The sequence below is a fragment of the Haliotis rubra genome, unplaced genomic scaffold (genome assembly GCF_003918875.1).
Source record: "Haliotis rubra isolate DU_JTF1 unplaced genomic scaffold, ASM391887v1 Scf61, whole genome shotgun sequence".
Classification (NCBI taxonomy): Eukaryota; Metazoa; Mollusca; class Gastropoda; order Lepetellida; family Haliotidae; genus Haliotis; species Haliotis rubra.
Genome location: NW_025767313.1, coordinates 2,839,460 through 2,866,930, shown reverse-complemented (window position 1 = coordinate 2,866,930; position 27,471 = coordinate 2,839,460). Strand labels below are relative to the sequence as shown.

At 39.7% G+C, this 27,471-nt stretch overlaps 1 protein-coding gene across 1 annotated transcript; it reads right to left on the bottom strand.

Moving 5' to 3' along the window:
• Positions 1 to 736: 736 nt before the first annotated feature.
• Positions 737 to 24,353, bottom strand: LOC124255772. The gene is made up of 3 exons (XM_046689685.1): positions 24,176 to 24,353; positions 5,891 to 6,022; positions 737 to 3,775 (listed from the first exon to the last, which is right to left on the bottom strand). The coding sequence occupies exons 1-3, from the start codon at positions 24,288 to 24,290 to the stop codon at positions 3,564 to 3,566; spliced, it is 459 nt and encodes a 152-aa protein (XP_046545641.1). The 5' UTR covers positions 24,291 to 24,353; the 3' UTR covers positions 737 to 3,563.
• Positions 24,354 to 27,471: the final 3,118 nt, after the last annotated feature.

Here is a 27,471-nt window from a genome sequence, read left to right as displayed (position 1 = left end):
TTGCTTGGTAAGTCAGTACGTGTTTGGCTGGTCAGTGCGTGGTTGTCTGGTCCGTCAGTACGTGGTTCCCTGGTAAGTCAGTACGTGTTTGGCTGATCAGTGCGTGGTTGTCTGGCCCGTCAGTACGTGGTTGCCTGGTAAGTCAGTACGTGTTTGGCTGGTCAGTGCGTGGTTGTCTGGCCCGTCAGTACGTGGTTTCCCGGTAAGTCAGTACGTGTTTGGCTGGTCAGTGCGTGGTTGTCTGGCGCGTCAGTACGTCGTTGCCCGGTAAGTCAGTACGTGTTTGGCTGGTTAGTACTTGGTTGTCTGGTCCGTCAGTACGTGGTTGCCTGGTAAGTCAGTACGTTTTTTTCTGGTCAGTGCGTGGTTGTCTGGTCCGTCAGTACGTGGTTGCCTTGTATATCAGTACGTGTTTGGCTGGTTAGTACTTGGTTGTCTAGTCCGTCAGTACTTGGTTGCCTGGTAAGTCAGTACATGTTTGGCTGGTCAGTGCGTGGTTGTCTGGCCCGTCAGTACGTGGTTGCCCGGTAAGTCAGTACGTGTTTGGCTGGTCAGTGCGTGGTTGTCTGGCCCCTCAGTACATGGTTGCCTGGTAAGTCAGTACGTGTTTGGATGGCCAGTACTTGGTTGGCTTGTTGCAACGAGACCACCTCCCTCCTCCCTCACTCACTCATTTTCCTTCGATGGAGGTGAGCTACAGGTACACATGTACCCACACAGAAACCACACGCAAATGTTCTAATGAAAATGAGTATTTTATTTCATAACAGTATGAACACATTTGAAGCATCAACAACGCATGTACACAAGGTGAATGTAATTCGTCTTTGTGGTTTTGTATTATCAAACACGAAGCCAATAGCTACTGCACAAGATACATGTTAAAGCGCTGAACACATGTAGTAGTAAAATATATCATAAACTATAGAACACATAGGTTCATATCATACGGCAATGAAAAGGTGTAGTTTAATACTATGCTGTATAGTACTGATGATAATGCAGTAGGGGTTATCATGAGTGAGTGAGTGGGTATGGTTTTACGCTGCTTTTAGCAATATTCCAGCAATATCATGGCGGGGGATACCAGAAATGGGCTTCACACATTGTGCCCATGTAGGGAATCGAACCCGGGTCTTCGGCGTGACGAGCCAATGATTTACCGACTAGGTTATCCATCGCCCCCGGTTGTCATGAAGTCGGAGGAATAATGAACTTTCTATAATATGACATGCAGATATGAAAAACGTAGTGTAATACCATGTAATAAAGTATTAATAGGCATGTAGTAAGTATTAATAGGCATGTAGTAAGTATTAATAGGCATGTTGTAAGCATTAACAGGCATGTAGTAAGTATTAATAGGCATGAAGTAAGTATTAATAGGCATGTAGTAAGTATTAATAGGCAGTAGTAAGTATTAATAGGCATGTAGTAAGTATTAATAGGCATGCAGTAAGTATTAATAGGCATTGTAGCAAGTATTAATAGGCAGGTAGTTAGTATTAATAGGCATGTAGTAAGTAATAATAGGCAGGTAGTAAGTATTAATAGGCATGTGGTGGCGTATATCATGACGTCGGCGGAATAATGACCAGCATACACACGACAGTGAGAAAATGTAGGTATGTTATAAAGTAATGATATGGTGTATATAACAAGGTCATAGGGACATTTGTATGTCATGAATTCGAAGGAATGATAAGTAATAATGCATATCATACAGCAATGACGACAATGTAAAGCAACTACTGATGAAATGTATCATATTATCATAAATTGTTGGGTATATCATGAATTCAAAGCAATGATGCACTGAATATATGTTGTAGCATCTGTGTATAATGTACCACAATGTAGCGTATGTCGCAAGATATGTCATAGTCAGAAAAAGAAATCGGATATTCAGAAAGCAGTAACACAAGCTTTAGTGTAAACGTACAGGCAGTGCCAAGGTATATAGATGTATTATGCAAAAGATAGCTTCACAATACGAGAAGACATAAACGATACAAACACTTATTTTTGGAATACAGAAAGATATGGATTAATGGTAACAGTTCTAACATGGATGTAGATATGGCGCGTAGGAGTACGTGTATGGATCGTTCCAGAATACAATACATGTCTGTATGACTTCCAATAAACAACAAAGATGAGAAATTGCACAATCGTAAAGATAGAAGTCAGACTCAATTAAGTGACCGTATATGCTAACAATTGTACCTTTAGATTGTAAGACTCTCAGTCCAAAAATCGAAACCGATATAACTCGCAATTATGAGCCACGTTTTTGGTAATTATCAATAATTGTCTGCTTCCATACTCTTATCAAGCACTCAACAAGGCATCTCATGGATGGCATGCGAGAGGACTTGCTTGATACACAGTGCCTGATGTGAAGGATGGGGTGACCCAAAAGTCGGGATGTGGTGAAAGGTGACAGGGATGATGATGATGGTGATGATGGTGATGATGAAATACTTGATAATATCCTGAGTTTCTGACTAGGGTATTTACACTGATTTCATGTTGCTCTTTAGATCTACCTTGAACACGTGGAGTATGAAAACATCTCCATTCACAGAGCCTCCAGATTGTCACAGCCAGAGACAGGTTGCCCCCACAGATTGCCACAGTGCCCCAACAGACTGCCACAGTGAGACACATATTCTCAGACATGCAGACTGCTTTTGACATATTGCAATAAATTTAGACATACTAGTATTGCCATAATCAGAGACATTTGTCCACTGCATTAGAGAGATTTCAACAGTTAACATTTACATTGTCTGTCATACAGACCCTGAAAACACAAAAACCTAATACGCCCATGCAAGTCTAGAATATGTGGCAAATCAAGATAATCACAGCTTCTGAAAATGATGAAAGTCTCAAGGCTCCTTTTTCTCATATTTTTTTAACATAATGGAGGAACCATTTTACCGTAAAATATGTTCATTTCTGAGACTAGATGTTAGCCTTTCATTTACACAGCAAAGGGTAGATTAACATAGCCTGAGACAGATTTCAACAGTGTTGATCACATCTTCATTTCATTGGGTACCGGTATACTAGTACAGTTCTAGACACACTGCAGTAGTCAGAAACATATTCCTACAGTAGTGTCACATGGTGCAGCTTTGGATCGACTGCCACAGCTTTAGACTGCCTTCTGTAGTTAGAGACTTTCCTAGATCAGCGATACAGCTTCAGAAACACAGCCATAAGTTTAAAAAATATTCAGAAACAAATACCCATTGTTGGTTTCTATTGCTATTCTATTGTTACCTGTTGCTCAAATATCCATTCTGTGTAGCCACATTTTCTAAAATATCTATTTGATGAAAGACATTAAATATGTCGCAGTCCATTGCTACAAATGTCGCTGACGACGATTTCGTCGTTTCCGTCAGAGTAATATAGGAGATAACAAAATACATCTACGTCGTCTGGTGAGTGTCCCGGCTTCAAGCACATGGATAGTAACAGATCACAGTAATTCCTCCAAGCAAACACGCACAGCACATATATATATACATCTGTCTTTTGTGTCACAGTTACTATCTGAGTAGAATAGAGACAGTGAAGGTCACCAGGACTCCTGCAACGTTGACGGCCCTTGTGTGGAGGGACGATCCAGATCCTCCCGCTTGATAACGCTCTTTCTTTGAGCGAGTCGGGCATCCCCTTTTACAGTTGTGCTCCGAGTATGTGCCAGATTCCACACAATGTATCTGGAATCCTTGCTTGTAGTTCAAACACAAGTTGTCCCCTGATGAAACAATGCAAGTACACAATATTAAATATAGTTTTTTAAACACATGTTCTAATTACCGACCGAAATTAGAGTCATTAGGATCTGTAGCTCATCCGACGTATTTTGGTACCTTCACGAGACCTCAAACATGGATCAAACTTAACAGACCAACAGTCATTAACATTCACACAACATTTCAGCTTTCAGAATGAATTTCCTATAAAATTTTATGTTAAATTTAATTTAATTATATCAATAACACTGATTGGAAGAAGATGAGCAGTCTTCGTATAAAGAACCTACATCTCAAATTTCAGCCAAGCAGTATCGGAGGCATTCTCTTCCCACAGAGGTTACTTGTCATATCTTCTTACGAACCTCTGTTCTAATACGGCCATATTTCCCGGTTCTCGTAAAATCCCCTAGCGGCAAAAAGTCGCAACACGAATTATCTCCCTTCTTTTTATCCAATCAGAACACGTGTTACGTCGACTTAGATTCAGCTTGACTAGTACAAACAAATGTGGGGCCACAAATGTCCCCCATCAACAGGGAATTGTGTTGATGTGACACACAAGACATTTAATGGCTAGGTTGTCCGTTGTCAACGAGGGCGATGGGGATGCCATTGATCCGCCATTACATGACTGAGTTCTGTCTAGAAGAAACGTTTGCGCATCGCGCAGGGGAAGGGTTCTAGTTTTCCCGAAGCCTACGGAAATTACAGAGGCCTTGCGAAGGATCACTTTTGAAACAACGTCGCTGATTGCACAACTAAATCTGATTGCAACCAATGACGAATCCGGAACACTCGCACCATGAAAGGGCCGTATTAGAACAGAGGTTCGTAGGAAGATATGACAAGTAACCTCTGTGGGAAGAGAATGTATCGGAGGTGACTAAGACATTTAACAGTATGGTAAAGGTGCTAGCATACTTCCACTGAAAAGTTCCTGGTTTTCAAGGGTTTTAAGTAGTCAATCACAAAATGAGGCTGCCACAATTAACCTATCCGGTTTAGGCCTCCTTGGGCTTGTTTCACTATTCGGTCCTCTCCTAATGTTGGACGAACAATTTCTGAATGCAACCATTTATCGAAAAAACCTACACACTACTTGATAACACATTGCACCAGGGTAGCCGGGTCTATGATATCGCCTTTTCAAGTTTGTATCTTTTATTTGTATTGCTATGGGCAGTATGTTTAGCGACTGTTATGCTGACATGGACTAAATTCATCAAATCGAAACACGTAACTAATATGTCAGGTTCCCCTACTCAACACAAATGAACCAAAGTTCAATAAACTTGATAAAACGAGGGCCGGTTACAAGTCATTAGCTGCCCCTGTCTAAAATGGGAATTTCAATATGTCTGCTTTAAAAATCGGTTAGTAATACTGTGACCAAGCTTTCGAGAATTCATGTTCAAAATTTCAGCTTCAGAATTTTCAGAGGTGATGTCGAAACTGCAAAGATCGTCAACGTGCCATGACATGAGCTCATTTGACTATTTGGCAGGTAAGATACAAATGACGAAAATGTCAGCAGCCTAGAAGCCGAATTGGGTTTAAACTTGCTTTGAATGAACAATTCGTCTGTTTTACAAGTACACCATGAGCTGATCTGTTTCGTAGCCCGAAGTGACACAGCTTATGTTCAGAGCGCAACTCCGCCAACATTCATAGTGTAATAGTGTAATATGTTAACGCCCCTTATGTTTAACTCCATACATTTTAGCAGTCTGAACGTAACCGACTATGGCCCAGACAAACCTGCTACTGATCACGATCACGATCAACGATCAACGGTCAACGATCAACGCTGTATACGTAGGGATATGATGAGATATGACCATTAAATTCAACACAGAGCCTGATCATCCAATACATATGTCGACTCTAACTACAAGTAATTGCGAGATACAAAGCTAGCCGAAAGAAATTACGAAACTGTTAAGTTTCTTAGATTAAAGCTGTTGGGTTTTTCAGCTTTGTGACAAAATATACAATGCATTTCCAATGTATAGTTTACAATTGATTTTCAGAAAATGTTATATTATGGTACAGACGAGTGCTAGGGATGTTAACCTTCCTTGAACTTTACTGAATTTATACTATTTGAAACTTACTTAATATGTCGTCCACAACAATTTTGTCACACAAACCATTCTCAATGGCATGGGAAGAGAAATGGGTATCTTTACAGTCTTCGATTTTCGATGATATCGCACACACCGTGCATCCGGGTGGATGGTCATTTGCTGAAAAGGACGAAACAAGCTATAAAACAGTTAGATCATAACATTCATTCATGCTTTCATCCACCCACCCCCTGATCCATCTTCATCTGTACACACCTCAAACCATTATCCATCTTCATCTGTACACGCTTCAAACCATTATCCATCTCCATCTGTACACACTTCAAACCATTATCCATCTTCACCTGTACACTCTTCAAACCATTATCCATCTTCACCTCCATCTGTCACCTGTACATTCAAAAATCCAACCTGTCATCCATCTTCATCTGTACACATTAAACAATCACCCGTCTTCCGTCTTCATTTGTACACACTTCAAACCATCATCCATCTTCATCTGTACACATTAAACAATCATCCATCTTCATCTGTACACACTTCAAACCATCATCCATCTTCATCTGTACACACTTCAAACCATCATCCATCTTCATCTGTACACATTAAACAATCACCCGTCTTCATCTGTACACACTTCAAACAATCATCCATCTTCATCTGTACACGCTTCAAACCATCATCCATCTTCATCTGTACACATTAAACAATCATCCAATACAATCTGCACACACTTCAAACATTATCCATTTCCATCTGTACACACTTCAAACAATTATCCATCTTCATCTGTACACACTCCAAACCATCATCCATCTCCATCTGTACACATTAAACAATCATCCATCTCAATCTGCACACACTTCAAACATTATCCATTTCCATCTGTACACACTTCAAACAATTATCCATCTTCATCTGTACACACTTCAAACCATTATCCATCTCCATCTGTACACACTTCAAACAATCATCCATCTTCATCTGTACACACTCCAAACCATCATCCATCTTCATCTGTACACATTAAACAATCATCCATCTCAATCTGTACACACTTCAAACATTATCCATCTCCATCTGTACACACTTCAAACAATCATCCATCTTCATCTGTACACACTTCAAACAATCATCCATCTTCATCTGTACACACTTCAAACAATCATCCATCTTCATCTGTACACACATCAAACAATCATCCATCTTCATCTGTACACACTTCAAACCATCATCCATCTTCATCTGTACACACATCAAACAATCATCCATCTTCATCTGTACACACATTTAACAATCATCCATCTTCATCTGTACACATTAAACAATCATCATCTTCATCTGTACACACATTAAACAATCATCCATCTTCATCTGTACACATTAAACAATCATCCATCTTCATCTGTACACACATCAAACAATCATCCATCTCATCTGTACACACATTAAACAATCATCCATCTTCATCTGTACACACACTTAACAATCATCCATCTTCATCTGTACACATTAAACAATCATCCATCTTCATCTGTACACGTTAAACAATCATCCATCTTCATCTGTACACATTAAACAATCATCCATCTTCACCTGTACACATTAAACAATCATCCATCTTCATCTGTACACACATTAAACAATCATCAGCTTCATCTGTACACACATGAAACAATCACCAGCTTCATCTGTACACACATCAACTTTTATTCAACCATCCTTTAACAAGGATTTCTTTTTCAGCTATTTTACCTTGCCTTGATTCCCGGTGCCATATCTATGTCATAAGCTTATCAAACAACGTCTTGAAAGGGTACGGTTTCGCAATCACACGAATGATCAACTCGGCTGATGAGACTGGTAATGAGTTGTAACTGTAACCGCGTAGTCCACAGAACGACAGTATGTGATGATATTACATGTACAACATAATATCACCCTTTTCAAATGAGGTAAATTAGCTGCAACTGAAGATACATATTCTAAAAACTCTTGAGATTTAGATGCAGATTAAGTTTACATTATAGGCGCATGAGTAGATATAATAATAACCTTTAAAAAGTGACGCATTACGTATAAGCGAGGAGGTTTTTCAAAGGCTTGACAAAATATCCATGGCACATTGTATCTCTCTCTCTCTGTGTATATATATATATGTAAGTCCACGTATCAAGTGTCAATGGTAGTGTTATACACACATAGTTCAGCATCCTTGAATTTCACACAACTCACACAAATTTATAGCTCACCCCTCTCTCTCTTTCGATCTATCCCTCCCTCTGTCTGCCCCTGTCTCTCTCTCTCTCTGTATGTGGTGTGTGTGTGTTTGTTTGTCCTACGTCTTTGAAATATACCATCTGTGTATCTGTGTATCTCGTGTACATGTGTTTACTTCGTCATGGAATGGTTCTGTCAAATATTTGTCACTTGTGTCTTGCATGGGCATTTGTTCATGTGTAGCTTGCTCCTTCTACGAAAACATTAAAAGAGCTTCATACGGTCCTTGCTGAGAATTAGTTAGATCCTTCGAGTCATCATCGATGATAAACATGATGTCAGATACAATACCCTATATTCCCGTGTTGACTTTAGGTAATCAATTGCCATGCCTTTGCGTGTGTTTCTGGCGCGAGCCAATAGTATGGCATGGTACGCTTACATTTCGCGTTTTCACTATTAGATTCTAATTCAAGATCACAACCATGCCATGCTTTTGATATACAGATAGAATCGTTCATACAAAATTTCTTATAATTAAAGAATGTAAGCGTAGTTTATATTTGACTTAAATCTTTGTAGAGCACGATTTGATAATTCACCGGGTTCGAGGGCCTGATGGAGTATTTCTGGAATTGCTTCAAGAAAGTATCAGAAATTCCTGAAAGCTTGGAGGTGAGGTGAGGTGAAATTGGGTTTTACGTCGTGCTTGAGAATATTTCGCTCATATGACGACGTGCATGCGTGTGTATGTGTATGTGCGGCTGCTTGTACTAGCCCAGACTTAAGCTGGTTTTATAGTGCTAGCCCACTGAGATACCATGCCGCAGTGAAGCATGAATATCCCACTCAGACACATTATAAAGACTCCGAGCCGACTAGTCCTTGTTGTACCCATTAATGCCGAACGCCAGGCAGGGACCAACAAGTACCATATTTTAACGTCTTGAAGATGACGCGGTCGGGGAGCTTCCGCTCTCCGGGCGGACGCTCTAACCACTACACCACGGATGCGGTCCCTGCAAGCTTGGAATGGGAACAGAATGTTGTTGTGCTTAAGACAGCAATCGTAACTAATAACGAAGAAAACGTGATCCCCCCTTTTATATGTTGCTGAAAGCTGCCATGCGTACGCACCATAATTATTCATGCTTCCAACTCGATATACTATATGACTGAATGCTATCGCGCCAATATTTCAGAAAATACGACACAGTGCGTCGAGGTGCTCAACATTTTCTATATCAAATATCACTAATCACTTTCAAGAAAAACGAGCCTTTCAGTTTTCCATATCCAATGAAATTACCTTGTCTGATAGATTGTGTCTATTCATTTCTGAGTTCTTATCGTTGGGTCCTATGTCATGACTTCTGACTGTGTATCAATTTCCCGCTCATATTCACGGAGGCAATTTACTTAATGATCTAATATTATCTGTTGGAAGATGGATGTGCAGTTAGATAGCTGATATGGACATACACTAAGCGCAAAGAGTGAGTGAGTTTAATTTTACGCCGTACAGCAATATTCCAGCTGTATGGTGGCGGTCTGTAAATAATCGAGTCTGGACCAGACAATCCAGCGATCAACAGCGCATCAATCTACGCAATTGGGATACGATGACATGTGTCAACTAAGTCAGAGAGCCTCACCACCCGATCTCGTTAGTCGACTCTTACGACAAGCATGGGTTTCTGAAGATCAATTCTAACACGGATCCTTAGAGCAAAGAAAGCACCACACATCCCGATAGTGAAATATAGAAAGATAGTGACCAAAAGAGGCCGTTATCTGGAATGGTTCCAACGCGATGCACACGTTTTCAACAAGGTATTACCAAGCCTTGTAATCGTCATACGAAGCTTAGAACATGCATATCACACATCTGTGTCTAACATGCAACATAATCTGCCTATTAATGCAAACAGAGTAAATAATGAAGGGGAGAGATAACACCCCTGATCGACTCCATTTCCGAGTCGGATTACTCGGACGAACATTTCGTGGACTGCGCGGAAGAACGGTTATTCAATAGGATTTATTACAGGACGAGGAATGAGACATCCTGCATGCTATTAGAACTGCCAATCATGCTGGCTTACGGTATTGGTGGCAATGTTGTAACTGGCCTTACGGAGATAGTAACTAAGGAATATGAAGGATTACGTTATTGATTTTCATCAGAACTATCACTTTCTATTGGTTCATGTTTATAATGCACATATCAACATACGCTGTCCGATAGAATTTCGCTTATCCCATTGGCATTTACTGAAACTTTAAATTTAATAAAGCTTTCAGATATATCAAGTATGAATGTGAATACAACGCCAGTCATCAATTCGAAATATCAAAGTGTATTCGAAGTGATACAGAGGCTAAACCGTAGGGAAGTCTCAACTATGTTCACGTCCATTGAAAAACCTCCTCGCTTATACGTAATACGTCACTTTTTAAAGGTTATTATTATATCTACTCATGCGCCTATAATGTAAAATTAGCTTTTTCTGGAATAAGCAAGCGCTTTAAGTATTTGACTACACTTGACTGTATAGTGCAAAGCGACAAGCACAGTGAAAAGCTTGTCCTTCTCTTCAACCTAGATCAATGGGACAATATTTCCCTCCTTGCTTGTCATATTCAGTGAAACCTTTTCCACACTTTGTAAACATAACCAGTGTCTGGTTCGAATATATTTGCATTTGAGATATGTTTAGTAATTAAGGATGAAAAATAAAATTAACATTCACGCCTCACTCACACGTGTCAGTGCAAATATTCAGTGGAGAACTGACTAACTCAGTGTTTGAAAAAGGAAAAAGCGTATGATAAATATGTTGAAGAGGCTTCTTGTACAAATTCGTTCAAAACGCTGTCGCAGCCCAGAAAAGTCTCTGCGAACAAAACCCAAGTAACCCGATGGAAATGCCAACTCTCTGAGGCCATTTGATAGGTTTCATTTCAATGTTCAAATTGAATCTGTCGCATGAGATTCGTTTGTTCCGAATTCGGGCATTTGTAGTTTATTAATATGCCACCATCAAACCCCTTGCACTATCTTAAATCGATCGGATGAGTCCCAGTAGCCATGGTATTTAAATCAGATTGTATAACCGGTTTTATAGTGCGGTTATTCTGTTCGTCTTTCATTAAGATTTAATCGAAAATGATTCCCCAACAAAAACATCTCTGCACCTAACCATCACGTTTCTGTAATGGCCCAGGAGTTTAATTATCACCAGGACAATTATTATAATTGCATTCCTTTATTCATCACCGTCATCAACCAGACATGGATCCACTGTTGACAGTGTTCGCCACACAACTAATTCAGCATAAACATTTGAGTATTATATGGATTTACTTATTAACGCATATGAGCCACGTGCGTTCGGGATGACGAACCGAATGACACTGAGTTCAATAGCAGCCGTATTGTTGAGTGCACGCGCAAACACCTCTTTAGAAAACTGTTAATGAACTTTCCATTGTAAACTTACGGATTGTGGATTGTAATCTAGGAGATTAAACATCTTTATAACTTCCAGTTGGACAGTGTAGATTTTCTGTTTGTCCTAGTGACAGCTAGTCCCTAGCGTATCGTTTCTATTTACCGTCAGTATGAGGTAATGACGCAGCGGGGGATTCAACGTAAAGAGGTTCGGGATTCTGACAGTCAGTTTATGGTGATCAACAGATGTTTTATATGCAGCATATGAATTCTTAAAAATAAATACATAAAGCAGTGCTGATTAGTTTCAAAAGGATGTTGATCTTAAAGTCTCCACCAGCTAAAAGAGTCCATTTTTTACACTGCTCTGTAACAACCTAGTTAACGGAGTCATCGTTACAGCAACAGCAGCTACATCACGATGTCGAGTAAATGATTAATGCGACAAACCAGCATTTTAGTGCATGGACGAAGTTCCACGGTATGTAGGCTGACACAGAACCAGACTGGTAATCCATTGTAACCATCCGATTCTCACTTTAGCGCACTTCATAAAACCATTGTATAGGAGGAGTCGCCAGGTGACAAATCGACATGTTATAATGACAGATACATGTACACATTCTTGTTACTGTGATTGGACATCGATAAATGTGTATATTGATCTAGATGCCGAAGCGAAAGTCAATGTCAAAACCGGTGTGAATGGCGATGCAAACGTGGGTCTGATTGTCAACGCGCATGCGGGCGTGAATGTTATTGTTTGTGTGAATGCTCTCTGTTAGGGCTGTATTATTTGTACCTAATACGCTACTTGTAGCGCGGAGAAAACCTCAGATGTATTAAGCTGCGTACGTTTAAAATATGGCCGGCAAAGGGAGTGTCTCCCTAGAATTAACAGCGTTCAGTCTCATTCATCAACATCCGCATTCAAACGGAATCTCACAATATCCCTGGTTACTGGGTTTTCTCCACAAATATGGTCATACAACCCAGATTGAAAGGCCCTTTGACAAACTGTTTGACTTTCCTGATGAACCCACCTTTATATCCTCGGTGAACTGAGACCAAATATTCAGAATTTATGATAGTCGCTTAGGAGTCGGATTTCTGAAGCCGATTGTTGATACTTCCGCGACGCAGTGCTTTACACGCCGAGAGGTAACAAAAAGCAGGCTAATCACGTGACACACGCACGGGAAAAAGTTCATGTATCGTCTTTCTTGTTATTTCCAAACGTCACATATTACCAATGTTACCTAGATTACCAAGACTACCCATGACGCATGGATCACATATATTTCCCATGTTACACAGATTACAATGACTACCCATGACGCATGGATCACACATATTTCCAATGTTACACAGATTACCATGACTACCCATGACGCATGGATCACACATATTTCCAATGTTACACAGATTACAATGACTACCCATGACGCATGGATCACACATATTTCCAATGTTACACAGATTACAATGACTACCCATGACGCATGGATCACACATATTTCCAATTTTACACAGATTACCATGACTACCCATGACGCATGGATCACACATATTTCCCATGTTACACAGATTACAATGACTACCCATGTCGCATGGATCACACATATTTCCCATGTTACACAGATTACAATGACTACCCGTGACGCATGGATCACACATATTTCCCATGTCACACAGATCACCATGATTACTCATATTACCCAGATCATACATGTCACCCAGATTACCATGACAACCCATGTCACATAGATTACCAAGATTACTCATATTACCCATGCCACCCAGATTACCATGACAACCCATGTCACATAGATTACCAAGATTACTCATATTACCCATTCCACCCAGATTACCATGACAACCCATGTCACATAGATTGCCAAGATTACTCATATTACCCAGATTATCCATGTCTCCCAGTTAACCATGACAACCCATGTCACATAGATTACCAAGATTACCCATATCACTAGCTAAATGAGACACTGAGTAACAGCTACTGGATGAGTTTAGGGTCGAAACTGGTACAGACAAACCAGTCACTGGGGGTATGAGCATGGTGAGGAAGATGTGCCTTTGATTATTACAGAAAGTCCTTAAACGAAAAGAAATTTACCTTTTCATTTTAATATTGTTTCTACACAGAGGACATACTATCTCCTCTATTTTTGTGACTTGGAAAACTATCTAAGAAACAACCTGCATTCATATAAAAAGCAAACTACACTCATTAAGACGATCTGGCATTTATGGTCTGGTTATTTAATAAACAAACTTAGTTTTGCCTTCGAAAACATAAACATGACTGATCGATACAGGTGAAACAATATTAGCTGAACAATAAGAAGTGGGTAAGGAAACTGCAGATAAATGGCATTAAAAATAGTGACATTAAAACAGGAGCTAAAACTTTGTGGAATGCTGAAAATCTGTTTTACTTAAGAACCACTTAGTCATTACTCGGGGTTCAGTAAAGCTTGGATAGTGTGACACTTGGTGCAGAGGGTGGAGCTCGGAATATCCATAGGACACAACGTTATACATTTACGTCGAACAGAGCATATGAAATATTGGTGTATGAGAATGCTCTTCAGATTGTCAAAAGACACGTTCGGTGTTCAGGGTACAACCGCGGCGAATTAGTTACATGACTGAACGCACGTTCGCTTACACATATAGGTTGCGTTTCCGCATCGCAAGTATATGTCCTGCTGTGCGTCACATCCGGAGGGTAACGGAAATGACAGATGAGTTATGATTGTGTGAAGCTTATAACATATTGTCGAGAAAGGTGGTCTCTGGTTCTCTATTTCTTGTCGTTCATGGCAACTGAATCAGTTAGTATTAAAGCTCGATACTTTGGTCACGTCCAAGTTAACAATTTCACGTTGTCACAACATTATATTTTCTTTGTTCCAACGTTATTCTGTGCACTCCCATTTACGTTGCCACAACGTTGTGGCCTGACGTTGTGATACGTCAATTGTACGTCGCCACAAAGTTAAAGTTGCTAACGTATTTTACGTTGTCTTAACGTTGTATTTAACGTAATAGATGAATAGCTTTTCGAGTAGTGAACAGTACATAAGAAATAAAGCAGAAATTCACTTCAATGTTTATTCATCAATTTCCATGTTGTTTTGGTCCTGTGTTTCTGAATAGTGAAGGAAAGAATCTCAACGTGAAAAGTTTTTACCGTGACACCAAGTTATAAGAAGCGTTGTTATAACGTTGTAAGGAGCCCAAAGTATATTTCCTCAAATTAAATTTGCAACGTTCTTATTACGTTGTGACATAACGTTAAAAATGACATAATACTAACGTTGTGACAACGTTGTGTCTTGACGTTACCAACCTTCAACCTTCTCACAACGTTGCGATAAACGGTGTGTTAGCTGGGTTGCATGTTGCACCCTATAGAGTAAGAGTCATCTTGTTATCAACCACTAGTGTAGTGGAGAAACAAACACATGCTCCATTTATCATATTTTATGCACATAATTTAGAAACCGTTTTCTTCTGCAAAATATGTCCATTTCACAGAGCTTCAGATAACCTTTTGGGTCATTGAGTTACGTACTTGTGTTCATCTCAACTGGATGCCCTAATTTGTATTTATTAAATATAATAAAGTTTAAATGTCAGTGTTTGTTATTTATATTTGATCTGTAATGTGAGAAATGATAAGAAAGGCTGCAAGTTGCTAAGTTCATGTCCTGAAATAGAACCTCTCAATATTCCTTAGTTATTTTATCTATGCCCATAATAAAGCTAAGATTTGACATTTTTGTGTGTTCACATGTTAGTGGGTATTTACAAAAATTCAAAGGTATTTGTACGCAATAGACTTAATAGGAATTGAGTTTTCACATAAATATTTTGCGTAATTCACGCAGATACAAGCTTATCTGTACCCCTGATTTCATGACTACATGTTAGACTAAGGGTCATCAAATCTTAATCCTCCATCTGTGAACTTTCCCCTTTAACATTCAAGGAAAGTTGAAACGTTTAGGAAACGGATAGGAATTGGCATGTCACGGGAGTGACCTTTGTTCAGCATCCAGTGACGTGATTCTGACTCAGACCAGCACGGCTCTATTCACAATGCCCACTGTTCTCTAGGACATAGATTAGGGTCAGTTACGGTCATACATGCATCCACACCCTCCTGTAAACGTGTCCATTAAGTAGTGGTTCCGAACGAGCATTACAAGAATTGTCACATTTTAGACACATCGGTTCAGATTTGAGCACAAAATAGATGAATTAAACACGTTTCGGTTGGTTTTGATCTGGTAATTCAACAGGAACTCTCTCATCTGTTAAGGTCAGAGCGTTTTTTCGACTGGAAAAGTTTTATAGAAATAATCATTATCAAAAAACAAAACAGAACCCGATTATTTTCACACATGGTGGACGTTGACATTACGAAAAAAACAATTCAGCAATAAAAAGTGGTTTTAGACGATTAATATGAATACACAATATTGGTTTGATTGTGAACCGACCGATATGAACCGACTTTCTTTTAATCCTGTAGAGCTTTAAATTAATATGGACACAACTGATAGCAACTCGACGAATGCATTTACAAGTAACCGAAATTTCCTTTCTTTTCACAATGGGTTACCTCTCAAGTACACATATGTTTATTCCGGATTTCTGGAACTGATCAATAATTCAAAGAGCTTAATTTGCCTTTCCAAAATTTATTTTGCTGCATATCGATAATTTCGGCAAATATGTACAGTTCTGTAACGCAATTCAAAGTTCTGTAACGCACTGATTATAACATTATGTTTATACTGTTAATGATTTATACGTGGCCGACGTGTTTGAAACGGATAAAACTGTTCAGGTTGACATTGTGCAGTAATGTGTATACGGGGAATGACTAAATGTTGTACAAGTAAAACATATAGCGCACTCTATGTAATTGTTCGAGTCCAGTGTTGTGCATGCAAGCCGACTAAAATATTTATTTTATTCGATCCGTTACATTTTGTGATAAACATCTCTCTCAGACTAAGCTTTCTCTTTATTACAGGACCATGTTGCATGCAGTATCATATTGTTTCGAGAGCTCATGCATTTAGCGCAGCATGGCGCCAGCAAGTGCCTCGACGTACTTAACTCCGAACACAACTACACATAAATAGTAATTTGTACTTCAAGTGAAGGTATAAGTTTTAACATACTACACGTATAGACAGTTAATCTCAACTATCTATTTTTATTTTCGCAGAATACATTTATAATATCTGTGTTATTGTTTGGATAGCAATACAGAAGTTATTATTTCTCGTAATGGCGTCGTTTAAACTCTGAACTAAACTGTCAGCTCTATAAGTGGGTCGTCGCCCTGCTCGGCTGGTATTTACAGGCAATCAGTGCTCCTATTACCAGTGATTGTCGGGTTTACAGGACATGTGCTCGTATTATCATCTGGCTCTGCATGTCATCGGTAAGTAGATGCATTTACCTCATAACTCATGAGGAACATCCTCTCTGGACATGGGGGTTGTACGTGGCCCGAATACTGCGTGAGTGAGTGAGTATGTTTTTACACCGCTTTTAGCAATATTCATGCATTATCAAGGCAGGGGACACCAGAAATGGGCTTCACACATTGTACACATGTGGGGAATCGAACACGGGTATTCGGCATTAAGAGCGAACACTTAACCATTAGGGTATCAGGGGCGTAGCTACCATTGTAAAAAAAAGCCCGGGCTTACACATGACTGTTGCTAAAAAGGTTGGGCAAGCCCCCAATACTATCTAATACAAAGCTTTGCAACCTATCGGGCTTACACGAAAAAAATGGCTTGCTACGCGCCTGGGTATCCCATCCTGCCCGTAAATGAGATAAGGAACCAACATCCCCCCTCACCACCATCTTCTTTATTAACATCAGTGACATTAAGAATACGATTCCAAAGACAATAATAACCATTATCAGAGTGAACATATTTTCACGAATACGCTATCAATTGTGTGCAAGGATTCAAAACAACGTTAAAGACGGTACATATTGTTAGCCTGCTTATATTCGACATTAAGGGCAGTTTAAGGTCAGAGTCAGTTTAATGAGTCTGATAGTCTAGAGTATGGCTATAAACCAGGTCTACATCCGAATTACGTCCGAAACAAGCTGCCGCACGCACGCACACACACAACCTTAGAAATGATTTTGGAATGTGAAATCACAATAAACAGCAGAGAGGATGTCATGACATAGAGTAATTATCCTTGGAATATTCTGACATATAGCAATGCCCCTTGAACGTTATATCATAACGCATCATCCCTGGGAAAACGATAACATAGAACAGCTTTCCTGGAAAAGTCATGAGATAAAACAACGCCACTGGGAAAGCCACGTTATACAACAGCGCCCCTGGGGATGCGGCATAGAACAACGCCCCTGGGGATGCCATGGCATAGAACAATGCCCCTGGGGATGCCATGGCATAGAACCACGCCCCTGGGGATACCATGTTATAGAACAACGTCCCTGGAAATGTCATGGCATAGAACAACGTACCTGGGATGCTATGGCATAGAACAACGCCCCTGTGTATGCCATGGCATAGAACAACGCATCTGGTCGATAACACAGCAACAGCAACAACGATATATCGTAGAGCAACTACCATGGGAATGTCTCAGCATAGAGCAACATCTCTGGGAATGTACTAACAAATAGCAACATCCCTGGAAAGACCATACCACTGAGCAACATCCCTGGGAAAGTCCTAACAAAGAGCAACATCCCTGGAAACACCATACCACTGAGCAACATCCCTGGGAAAGTCCTAACAAAGAGCAACATCCCTGGAAACACCATACCACTGAGCAACATCTCTGGGAATGTACTAACAAAGAGCAACATCCCTGGAAACACCATACCACTGAGCAACATCCCTGGAATGTACTAACAAAGAGCAACACTGGAAACATCCCTGCAACATCCCTGGGAAAGTCCTAACAAATGTATTATCATACCAGAGCAACATTCTGGGAATGTACTAACAAAGAACCACGTACTCAAATACACCACAGAACATAGAGCATTCCCATGAACAGCACCCCCTGTCACCACTCAAAGCCAGAAATCCTCTTGATAACGGGGACATTCCGATAAGAGAGGGTTGAGTTACACCGGGCTGGCAAGGATAATGCCAGCAACGTGGTCAGTAATTACTGATGAACCGAACTCCCTCCTCGTCAGTAAAATACGTTCCCATAACATTTAGAGAGTTTTAAAAGACTTTTGTTCAAAGCAGCATTTTACAAACGATGTTGTTTTCTTCTAAAGAATACCTTTTATCATTGTCGTTCACGGTACATTAAGTTGATCAAACTATCTGATTCTTTTTAAGCACGGTAATAGTTTTACAAGAGTGACACAGCAAACTCACTCCTGTTCAAATTGGGCTGTCATGTAAGTGACTAAACCAGTACCAGGAGATTACAACGTGTAACTTGTCAGAGTTGATCAATGTTCATACTATCAATCACTAGTTGGACTAGTCTCGAATATCTACATGATGTAGTGATACAGATGGTACAGGTTGAAATACCATTCTTCATTTTGTTTCCATAACGCAGAATATTTTAAAGACGAAAAGACCAAGGCAATATCTGTTGTGTAAACAGATACCCAGACCGAACGGGCCTGGAACTCCACAGACATTCATAGGTTACAGACGGCGCCATTAATGCAGCACCAGCCTTGATAGAATAACAATAAGGGCTGGAATCCCCAAATGTCACACTAACCCTCATGGCGGATTTCTGACCTGACGGACACGACTTCTAGGGAAATCCTTTTAGAATTGATACTTAAAATAACGGAATTAACCAGGGTATTTTTCTCTGGCCGTTTTACACTTTTTTTAAATTAACACTTCAGAATGTGTTCCGGAGAAGGATACAGACATACACTCAGAATATAGTAAATAAAATTTAAATATTTGTCACAGTGGCCTCACATATATGTAATGTATGGTGTCCCCTGCCGTGATATTGCTGGAATATTGCTAAAAGCGCTGTAAAATCATACTCACTCACTCATATATATACTCATGCCAATAATGGTTGTCACCCTCTTCAATTTTGTTAATTGGAGAGGGGGTGTGGGGTTGGGGTGTGAGATGTGTGTGGGGTTGGGTTGGGCAGGGGGGTGACAACCATTATTGGCATGAGTGTATGTATCGAGGGTTTTAAGAAGTAAAGTTTTCAGAACCGTGGTTTTATACAAAGTTCCCCGGCAGCTAAGCTGCATCTATTTCAGAAAGAGAACTCAGAAGCTCCGCACTTGGTGTGACTGTTCATTTCCTAAAAGTCTTAAAATCAAAATCAACATCAATATTTTCAGAGGCACCATCACTTTCAAATGTGTTGTGAGCTTTTTTCCATTGGCTATAACTGACACCCGCTTTTAAATTGATATTTTGTCACGTGGGTTTCTAATGTTATTGGTAAAGGAGATGTTAAGATAGTTTCAAGCGATAGTGCAGCTGACACGTTGCTGGGGTGAAACTGTGCCCCCCAATATCCGGGGAGCTATTGTTGTCTGGTATGGTCATAAAGCAGACTCGCCCGGGTTATGGCGTCTTGTAACGGAACGTTTCCAATAGTCGATATTGGGGCTAGGGGTCTCCGCGCGTCACTGGAAATGTAGGTGGGATTTGGGATAACCCATTGATTTCTTAACGATACATTTCAACGCTGCTATGTCGATAATGAAATGTTACACATGTTTGCTGTAAGCTTGTCGAGGGTGAAGATGTTGTCATACACACAACATCCTTATGTTCAACATCCTTATATGTAGTCCTAGACTTACAAGTAGTCTCTGAAATGAACATATTGTACAGAATAAAAAAAATGTTCATAATAAAAAAAATAGAATATAATAATCAGGAGCCCTGGGACTTTCTTCATTTTCTGAAACTGTGGAAATCTAGACTTGCCACATATTCTAGATCTGCATGGGTTTCCTTCGATATATTACTTTCAGGGTCTGTCTGTATGGAAGACTAATCATTGCTAATGTAGTTCATAAAACCCACTTAAGTTTATAGTCCACATATCTCTCCTGCCCTCCCACCCTCTCTCTCTTTCCTTCTCTCTCCCTCCATCTCTCTTTCTTTCTCTCTCTCTCTCATATGAAATCCATACAACCCCCACAAATGTATTGTTCACGTCGCCCTCTCTCTTTATCTCCCCCTCTCTCTCTCTGCACAAAGAAGCTGTAATGCAATTTATAACTATGTATTATAAATATATTATATATAATTTATGTATTAAAGTACATGACAGAGACGAAGGGTACGCTGGATGGAGAAGGTGGGACACTTTTCAACTCTTACCGTGGGCTTACAAATTTGACGGTAGGGATACTAATACCTGTTGTATTGGGGAGGTTTCTACCGCCCCTCGCACATTGTTAGCAGGGAGCCTAGTGTGTGGCATGACAAGGAAATTAACGATCAACACTATTTGGGTTAAGATGGGGTAAGGGGTGAAGTCATCCAGAAAATATTTCAACAGGAGGTATTGGCAGGTCCACACAATCTATGAACTTCAATTGTCATGCAAAATGCTTGCTCATAATCAAGAATTTATATTCGAAAGCAGATCATTCCAATATCGAAGATGGGTAAACGTGTCTGTGAGTTAAATATGGACTCGCCCAACAGGACACAACAATCTCTGAGAACAAAACGGACTTGATATATGCTGTAACCGAACCCCGTCCCTATCGAACCACCTGCCCCAAACAACGCGAGGCGCGCCACACAAAGGGGAGTTATAAATGAGTGTGGAGTGAGGGTTATGCGCCAATTTAAATTCTGTATGAATACAAAAAAATATGCCAGGGCCAGTGAGATAAAATGTGAGCGACATTATACGAGATATAGCTTTGGAGTTCGGGTTGAGGAAAACAATAAAAGGGGCAAAACTGCCATCTGTTGCATGAGAAGTTTAACAAATACTTGATGCATTGCTCCATCTGACGCCATAGTGATAGAATAGGGGATAGTGGGCTTGTGAAGTGAATATTCAAATAAGGATAGACAATTCTTTCTTTAAGGTTGGGCTGGGATTGGATTTGGGCTGAGACGAGATGGGTGCAGTTTGGAGGTGCAAGTTTCCTGCATAGGGATTTGTATGTACAGTCTTTAGGGTGCCTTTAACACAAATACCTTAACCTGGCGTGGTTGCACGACTGTAAGATGATTTATTAATTCATCACTGTGGCAAACCACACACACAAACATTCCTCTGCGTGACAGGGGCGGTGGGGTAGCCTGGTGGTTAAAGCGTCCGCTCGTTAAGCCGAAGACCTGGGTTCGAATCCCCACATGGGCACAGTGTCTGAAGCCCATTACTGGTGTACCCCGTCGTGATATTGCTGGAATATTGCTAAAAGCGGCGTAAAACCATGCTGACTCACTCACTCCTCTGCGTGAGTAAGTGAGTGGAAGAGTGTTTCAAATAAACTATTTTGGTACCAATCATACCATATATAAACCATTATACTGATTTCTTATTGATAGACATTCTTTTACATATCTACACATATTTTTCGTTTCAAGGACAGTTCGGCAGAATAACGATAACATCACAAGCCAGTCTGTCATACAGACCCTGAAGCAAATATATCCAAGAAAGCCCACGCAAGTCTAGAAAATGTTTTCCACAGCTTCTGAAAATGAAGAGTGAGTGAGTGAGTTTATTTTTACGCCGCAATCAGCAATATTCCAGCTATATGGCGGCGGTCTGTAAATAATCGAGTGTGGACCAGACAATCGAGTGTGGACCAGACGATCGAGTGTGGACCAGACAATCCATGAAAATGAAGAAAGTCTTTGGGCTCCTTTTTTTTGCATTTATGATTTTAATGCAAAAACTTTTATATTCTGTAAAATATGTTCATTTGAGAGACTAGCTGTTAGTCTAACGATAAATGAGCCGTTTTTGTTATAAGGATTCCCAAGAAAGTATCAACAGGTGTACTTTCTATAGCATAGCGAAACGGAATACCTAGATAATAAATTGAAGACAGTGTCAGGGGTCATTTTGATTATATTTGTTTTTTACTATGAGCATTTTTTTCTGTAAAATATATTCATTTCTGAGACTAGTTGTTAGTCTAATCACAAACCCACATACAGCTCCATCACTCAGAGAAACAAATAACCTGACACATTGAACCTGTTAATAGTTAAACTCATTTGGGTGTGTCGTACTACTCAAACACTCAAACATGTACAACATATGTCGAAATGCTTCAGTCAACTTAAAACAGGCAGAATTTCATCAGCCATCGTGCCACTCTCTTCAGGCCAACCTCTGCCTCTCCCAAGCTATTTTTAGCTTTTAGCGCTGTCACCAACGTAATAGAAAGCACATGTTTTTATCGTGTACGAAAATTTAATGAATCCAGGACACACTGGCTGTTGTGTGGCCTCCTGTGAAGCTCCATACGGGCAGGAATTCATCAGCTCACATCGCACACATATGTCCTGGGCTCTTCATTCTTCACCATTTCTAATGTAATAAACGTTACTTGAAACACGAAATGGTTATAATTTTCTTTGTATTCTAACCAAACTAAGCGAACGGCAAACCCCAAATAAATATAATATGAAATATAATAATTACGAAAAAAATATAAAAAAACAGACAATACATTAAAAAAAACAATACAAAATAGTGAAAAATGAATATCGGTACAACCTAATAAAGAAAACACACATATAAAAAAAGATAATGATGATTATGAACAATATGAAATATTGAGCAAATAACAATTTTAATTTCGAAAAAAAATAAATAATTGTTCAAAATTTATAATTATAGGGCCGGTGCTTAAACCTGGGTGAGACACTTATATTTAATCAAATATAACTTATGTTTGTTTATGATATAAAGTAGTCACACACATAAAACACTTGGAGAACATAAATTTAAAGAAAGGGCGAGGCAGCCACGACACTCCTCTAAATATGTCCTGCTATGTGGTTATACAGTAACTTTCCTTACTCTTGTGTAATACACAAAAGCGGATGAAATTCGACGAATCAACACGGGGCGTTATCAGTTTCCTTACGTATGTTTCAGTTTTGAAAGTGAAGCATTACCTTGTAGCAACGATTCACCTATCAATTATTGCTGTATGTAAATAATATATATTTATATATGTCTGTATTGGTATACATATATACCTGTCTAAATATATATATACATTTGTATATGTGTCCATGTATCAAGTGTCAATGATAGTGTTATATACACATAGTTCAACATCCTTGTATGAATTTCACACAACTCACTCAAATCTAAAGTTCACACCTCTCTTTCTCTTCTCTTCTCTCTTTCTCTCTCTCTCGGTCTTTCTATTTCCCCCATTCTACCTATCTATCTGTGTATCTATCTATCTATCTATGTATCTATCTATTTCTATACCCCCTAAAAGTCTAAATACAAAAACATACATCAAAAAGAAGAACTGGTTGAAAACTTGAAAACTCAACGAAACGTTCATGGTGCCAACTTCAGGAGTCAGCATCACATGACCTACTTAGCTAATAACGACTTACCATTCACGGCCAGCACCAGCACCACCAGCACACATATAATCCATATGCTAATCCTTGCCATCCTCACTGATCGACGGTCAACTCTTGACTCAGGCGGAACACCGAACTGAACCATATATTGCGACACATGACAAGCACTTGCTGCAACGGCTCTCTGTTTCCTGTATACACCACACGCTGTTGTCGTTGTACAAAGCCCGCGCTACAGCGAGACGGGACACACGGAAGGTCATGGGGGAAGGCAGCACCTAGGGGTGGGGGCAAGCAGAGACGGGGTAAACTGAGATGGGGGGCGAGACGGAGGGAATAGCCCTGCTGATCTTCAGAGCCAATTTGCCCTTCTGGCCAATACAAGCACAAACATTCAAACACTTGTTGAAGCGCAAACAGAAAACATATCATCAAGAAGATTTCAAATGTCATCTGTCAGTGTTAATGTCAATTGAATCTAATAAAGACAGACAGTAGAATTCACTAAAAAAATGTCCGGATTGTCATAGAGAAATTACTTTGTGCGGCGAACGCAAGGAGGGTTTTCCCAAAGGATTAATTTTTGTCGTGCTTGTTTTACTAAAATAGTTCTCACTTGCACGCTTTGTACTCAGGTTGTGAATCGCTTCCTAGTCATGTTCAATTTATCTGACTCACTTGTCCACTAATTCACTGACACGACTCAATATATTCAATGGACCCCAGCTTTTAAGCAATTATTGTTGGTAGCGTCTGTTATGTTACACGACTATTTTACATTATACCATATCCTATCATGCTAAATATTTCGTTAATCTGAATAATATTTTTAAATAGGAAGAATCCAATCCACTATATTCCGGAAAACGCGCCCTTGAGTGTATCAAAACAGAATGGAGGTTTAATAACCAGGTCATAAAAGAGCCCATAAATTGTAACAATATATCAACTGTTCTTTATATTAAACCATGAAATCTACAGATGTTTCATAATCATACCTTAATGGTAGACATCAGTAGTCATTGTTTCCTCTCCTATATAACTGAATAAATCTTCCAGCATCTATTGAGAAAACTGGAACTCAGGTCTGGGCTCTAAAGTCTAGTGCTTAGCATTCTGGGCTCTACATATTCAACAATAACCCTAGCCAAATGGCCCTCTAACCATATTATTTCCCTTCGGCACAGTCCATTTTATAATGCAAAAGGCCTTAATGAAGCAAGTGTAGATTTTCTCTAGTTTCAGGAATCTCCAAGCTAATTGGATCTCCTTTTCAATTTAAATGGAGATTTGGGGGTTTCTTTTATCAAAATGGTCTTTAATATTTTATTTTGAGAGACTAAACGTTAGTCTACAATGAGGCAAATAAAGATGCCCGTACTTAGTTTTTTAGATCACAGAGGAAAAATGGAAATGAGGATACGCTAGACAATTTTCGTCAAACGAGTCTAGATTCCCCATATTTTGAGAGTTCTTTATCCAGCTCAGTCCTGATGCATGTTATTTTTTCATGCTACGTGCGCAAAATATCAATACAATCTCCGAAAGCTCAATTGTCCTTGCGGCCCAGCGAAAAAACAACACTTGCTGCAGATCCGAGATCTCGCGAGACCGAGGTGAATGAAAACGAAGTGTTAATGGCGTTCTCGCTAAGAGAAAGCTCCGCTCTGCTTCATAAATTGTAACCATATTCCGGGATGATGTTTAATTGCAATGTCATTGATACGCCAGGGCTTTGCATCAACACTCCGTCTGTTATTTTGAACGCTCTGGGTATACCCTATTCATGAAATGAAAATATTTGACGATCATATAACACAGTAATCGATTCGGTGTAAAACCATTAGCACATTAGGTTACTTAATGTTTAACTGTGTTGAGAGTGGTTTATATTTATGGGGCCTTTACATGCTAGGTGTATGCAGACTGCTGTATACTCAACAGGGACCCGTTTCACAAATGTTGATGAAAGCGGTAGTAGTGCTACCATTATCGTAATTAAGTCTATGCCAATTCTGTGAACCAGGGACCGTTTCACAAAGGTTGCTGAAAGCGGTAGTAAGGTTACGATTATCGTAATTAAGTCTATGCCAATTCTGTGAACAAGGGACCGTTTCACAAATGTTGCTGAAAGCGGTAGTAAGGTTACGATTATCGTAATTAAGTCTATGCCAATTCTGTGAACCAGGGACCGTTTCACAAAGGTTGCTGAAAGCGGTAGTAAGGTTACGATTATCGTAATCAAGTCTATGTCATTGTGTGGTAGTTACACTTGTCGCACCGCTAAGATCGTAAGTGGAACGAATCATAGCTCAATATATATTTCTTTTGTAAGCCTGATATTTCCCATCCTTAACCACGCTTTTACTTTGGTATCATGTATTTATAGACACACGCATCCATTACAGCTATATTATTTATCCATTGTGTACAGATGTGACTAGAGACTAAACGTTAGTCGAATTGAATGCTGTGTGGGGCACTAAGAATAGTCCGGCTATTTTATGGCGAGTCTGGTGAACCAGCGCGTAATAGTATGACCAGCGACTGATGTGCGATGACGTCACTTACATTTGACGACATCACCTTAAGGCGGCTTTTACGACAGGCATTGAACTTAACATCTGTGCAATTTGTAGAATAAAACCCCGTATTGTTTTATTAACAATATTGTCTTTAAACTATGTCTTGAATGTCTGGTACTGAACAGATTTTTTTTATAGCTGAGTAAAACATTAACCAATAACTGAACAATGGGACCTTTTAACTTAAGAAAACCTGCGCACTGTACGTTTTGCGGGATTGTGTTGACATAGGGACACGTTTTGGACGGGATTAGTTGACCTTAATCAGCAGTGTGAAGTGAACTTTTAGATGGACTGCCCTTCGTTTGGTTATCCACAGAGGTCAAGTGCCCGCTTGAGGTTTTCTAATGTTTGTTCAACCAAAGTGACCAGTGTGGTAAGTGTTAGCTGCCTGACGGTCAACACCCGTATTGTGGTGTTTGAGAGATATGTCTAAGAGAGGGTCACCGTATGGTAGGTCACTCCAGTCGACAGTCATCGCCTTTATTGTGACGTATGATAGGTCAGTCCAGTGGACAGTCATCGCTTTTATTGTGACGTATGATAAGTCAATCCAGTCATCGCCTATATTGTGACGTATGGTAGGTCAGTTCAGTGCAGAATCATCACCTTTATTGTGACGTATTATAGGTCAGTCCTGTCATTGCCTTTATTGTGACGTATAGTAGGTCAGTTCAGTTCATTGGACAGTCATCGCTTTTATTGTGACGTATGATAGGTCAAACTGATTTAGTCATCGCC

Coding starts and splice junctions, on each gene's coding strand:
- LOC124255772 (XM_046689685.1), bottom strand. CDS start 24,290: ATGGTTCAGTTCGGTGTTCCGCCTGAGTCAAGAGTTGACCGTCGATCA. Junction 6,023..24,175: donor GCTGGTGCTGGCCGTGAATG/GTAAGTCGTTAT, acceptor CGTCCTTTTCAG/CAAATGACCATCCACCCGGA. Junction 3,776..5,890: donor TGTTGTGGACGACATATTAA/GTAAGTTTCAAA, acceptor TTGTTTCATCAG/GGGACAACTTGTGTTTGAAC.